Consider the following 2,500-nt stretch of genomic DNA (forward strand, 5'->3'; position numbering starts at 1 on the left):
TCACATATTCTGTATAGTAGTGTCTATTACATGCAGTTATATGACAATTAGTGTATGCTGTATATTTATATCAGTATCTGTACATATTCTGTATAGTAGTGTCTATTACATGCAGTTATATGACAATTAGTGTATATTGTATATTTATATCAGTATCTGTACATATTCTGTATAGTAGTGTATATTACATGCAGTTATATGACAATTAGTGTATATTGTATATTTATATCAGTATCTGTACATATTCTGTATAGTAGTGTCTATTACATGTAGTTATATGATAATTAGTGTATACTGTATATTTATATCAGTATCTGTACATATTCTGTATAGTAGTGTATATTACATGCAGTTATATGACAATTAGTGTATACTGTTTATTTATATCAGTATCTGTACATATTCTGTATAGTAGTGTCTGTTACATGCAGTTATATGACAATTAGTGTATACTGTATATTTATATCAGTATCTGTACATATTCTGTATAGTAGTGTCTGTTACATGCAGTTATATGACAATTAGTGTATACTGTATATTTATATCAGTATCTGTACATATTCTGTATAGTAGTGTCTATTACATGCAGTTATATGACAATTAGTGTATACTGTATATTTATATCAGTATCTGTACATATTCTGTATAGTAGTGTCTATTACATGTAGTTATATGACAATTAGTTATACTGTATATTTATATCAGTATCTGTACATATTCTGTATAGTAGTGTCTATTACATGCAGTTATATGACAATTAGTGTATACTGTATATTTATATCAGTATCTGTACATATTCTGTATAGTAGTGTCTATTACAGGCAGTTATATAACATTTGGTGTATTCTGTCCCTTTAATGCTTTGGTGCAGAGGTTCTGTTACATCAGTACTGAGCTCAAGTCTGGCACAGAGGGAACCCAAGGCAGATGGCAATAACATGATAATGATCTGACTTGTGATATATACAGACAGACAGGGATTTAGGTCATTTCTAAGTATTTCAGGTTTTTAAAAGCTGTGCTTAATTGTACTTAAAATTAAATTATAGATTATATTATTTGTTGATATTTTTTTAATATTATTTATTTTTTGCAGGGCCCATCTGGTTGATTGCACCTTAAACATTTTAAAAATGAAAGATTTAGAAGAACAACTTTCTCTTCTTCAAATTGCAAAACGTTCACCCATGAAGGATAACAACACGTATGTACTTGACATTGACGCGGCTGAGCCTTTGGGTGGGCAGGGAGATGCGACAATTGCGGTTTTATGTTCCGGTAAATCAGTTCAATTGTACAATAAAGAAACCCTGGTCCTTCTTCAAGAATACGATGGCCATCCTGCATTACTTAGTGGAGTAAAATTCGCACACAAAAATTGTCACTTGTTATTTTCTGCGTGCAGCGACGGGACAGTAAAGTGCTGGGACACGCGGTTATCAGGAAGAGAAGTTGCGCAAGTATTTACTGGTTACCCTTCAAATGTTTTTATAAGCTTTGACGTTAGTTCTAATGACCTTGTTGTGTGTGCCGCCACAGAAAAAGTTGAAGAGGACGCTTTTATGGTGTTCTGGGATGCACGGTACGATGATAAAATAAAGTCGTCTTCCAAAGAACCGCTTGGGGTTTATTCAGAGTCGCACAATGATGACATCACCCAAGTACGTTTCCACCCAACAAATCCGAGTAGGTTAGCATCTGGATCCACAGACGGGCTTGTGAATATATTTGATATTAGTAAAGATAACGAGGATGATGCTCTGGTTGCCACTTGTAATTCTGACTCCTCTATAAGTTTTTTAGGCTGGGCGGGGAACGAACATAATGAGATTTTTTGTCTGACACATGATGAAGGATTCTATTGGTGGGACCTTGCACAGATGGATACTGACCAACCTATCACATTAATGAAAATCCAAGATATGAGAGAGGCGGTAAATGGCTGCACAATTGACTATGTGGTGGGAGGTTTTTACCATAAAAAGGTAGACAAGCTGTTCCTTGTGGGAGGAACTAATAATGGAGTTGTTCATTTGTTAAACTGTGCAGCTGACAAAGTGATGCCCATAAGCTTGTTGCAAGAGGGACACTCCGCTACCGTACGTTCTTTCTACTGGGATGTGACAGATGACTCATTGCTGACAGGTGGAGAAGATGCCCAGCTCTTATTGTGGAAAGCAAAAGCCAAGGACTCTGTTCCTAAGAAGAAAGAAACATTGAAGATGGCTTCATCTTTGCAGCAGAGACTCAAAATTCACAATACTAAGCTCTATGGAAACAAACAACATTAAACAGAGTCCTCTTATTCTGCTAATAACATTAAAACTTGTACTCTGGGGACACAAATGTCATCACATAACTTCTCAAACATGTGACGGACAGGACAATATGTTTTACACTAACATAAAAAAACTATTTCCATTTCTCATTTGCCAAACATCTGAAATGACGCAGGAGTCCTTTCATCCCGTTTATAGAGGTTAAACACATGGTAAAATAC

The 2,500-nt window shown here is 35.2% G+C and overlaps 1 protein-coding gene across 1 annotated transcript in view; it reads left to right on the forward strand.

Annotated features, from left to right (window-relative positions):
* Positions 1 to 1,082: 1,082 nt before the first annotated feature.
* Positions 1,083 to 2,500, forward strand: part of WDR89 (WD repeat domain 89) — a 3,535-nt gene continuing 2,117 nt past the window's right edge. The window contains exon 1 of the mRNA XM_053689074.1: positions 1,083 to 2,500. This exon is cut by the window's right edge and continues 2,117 nt beyond it. Within this exon, the coding sequence (XP_053545049.1) occupies positions 1,134 to 2,291 (1,158 nt within the window). The 5' untranslated portion in view covers positions 1,083 to 1,133 and the 3' untranslated portion in view covers positions 2,292 to 2,500.

Source organism: Bombina bombina, chromosome 1 (assembly GCF_027579735.1).
Source record: "Bombina bombina isolate aBomBom1 chromosome 1, aBomBom1.pri, whole genome shotgun sequence".
In the NCBI taxonomy this organism is placed as follows: domain Eukaryota; kingdom Metazoa; phylum Chordata; class Amphibia; order Anura; family Bombinatoridae; genus Bombina; species Bombina bombina.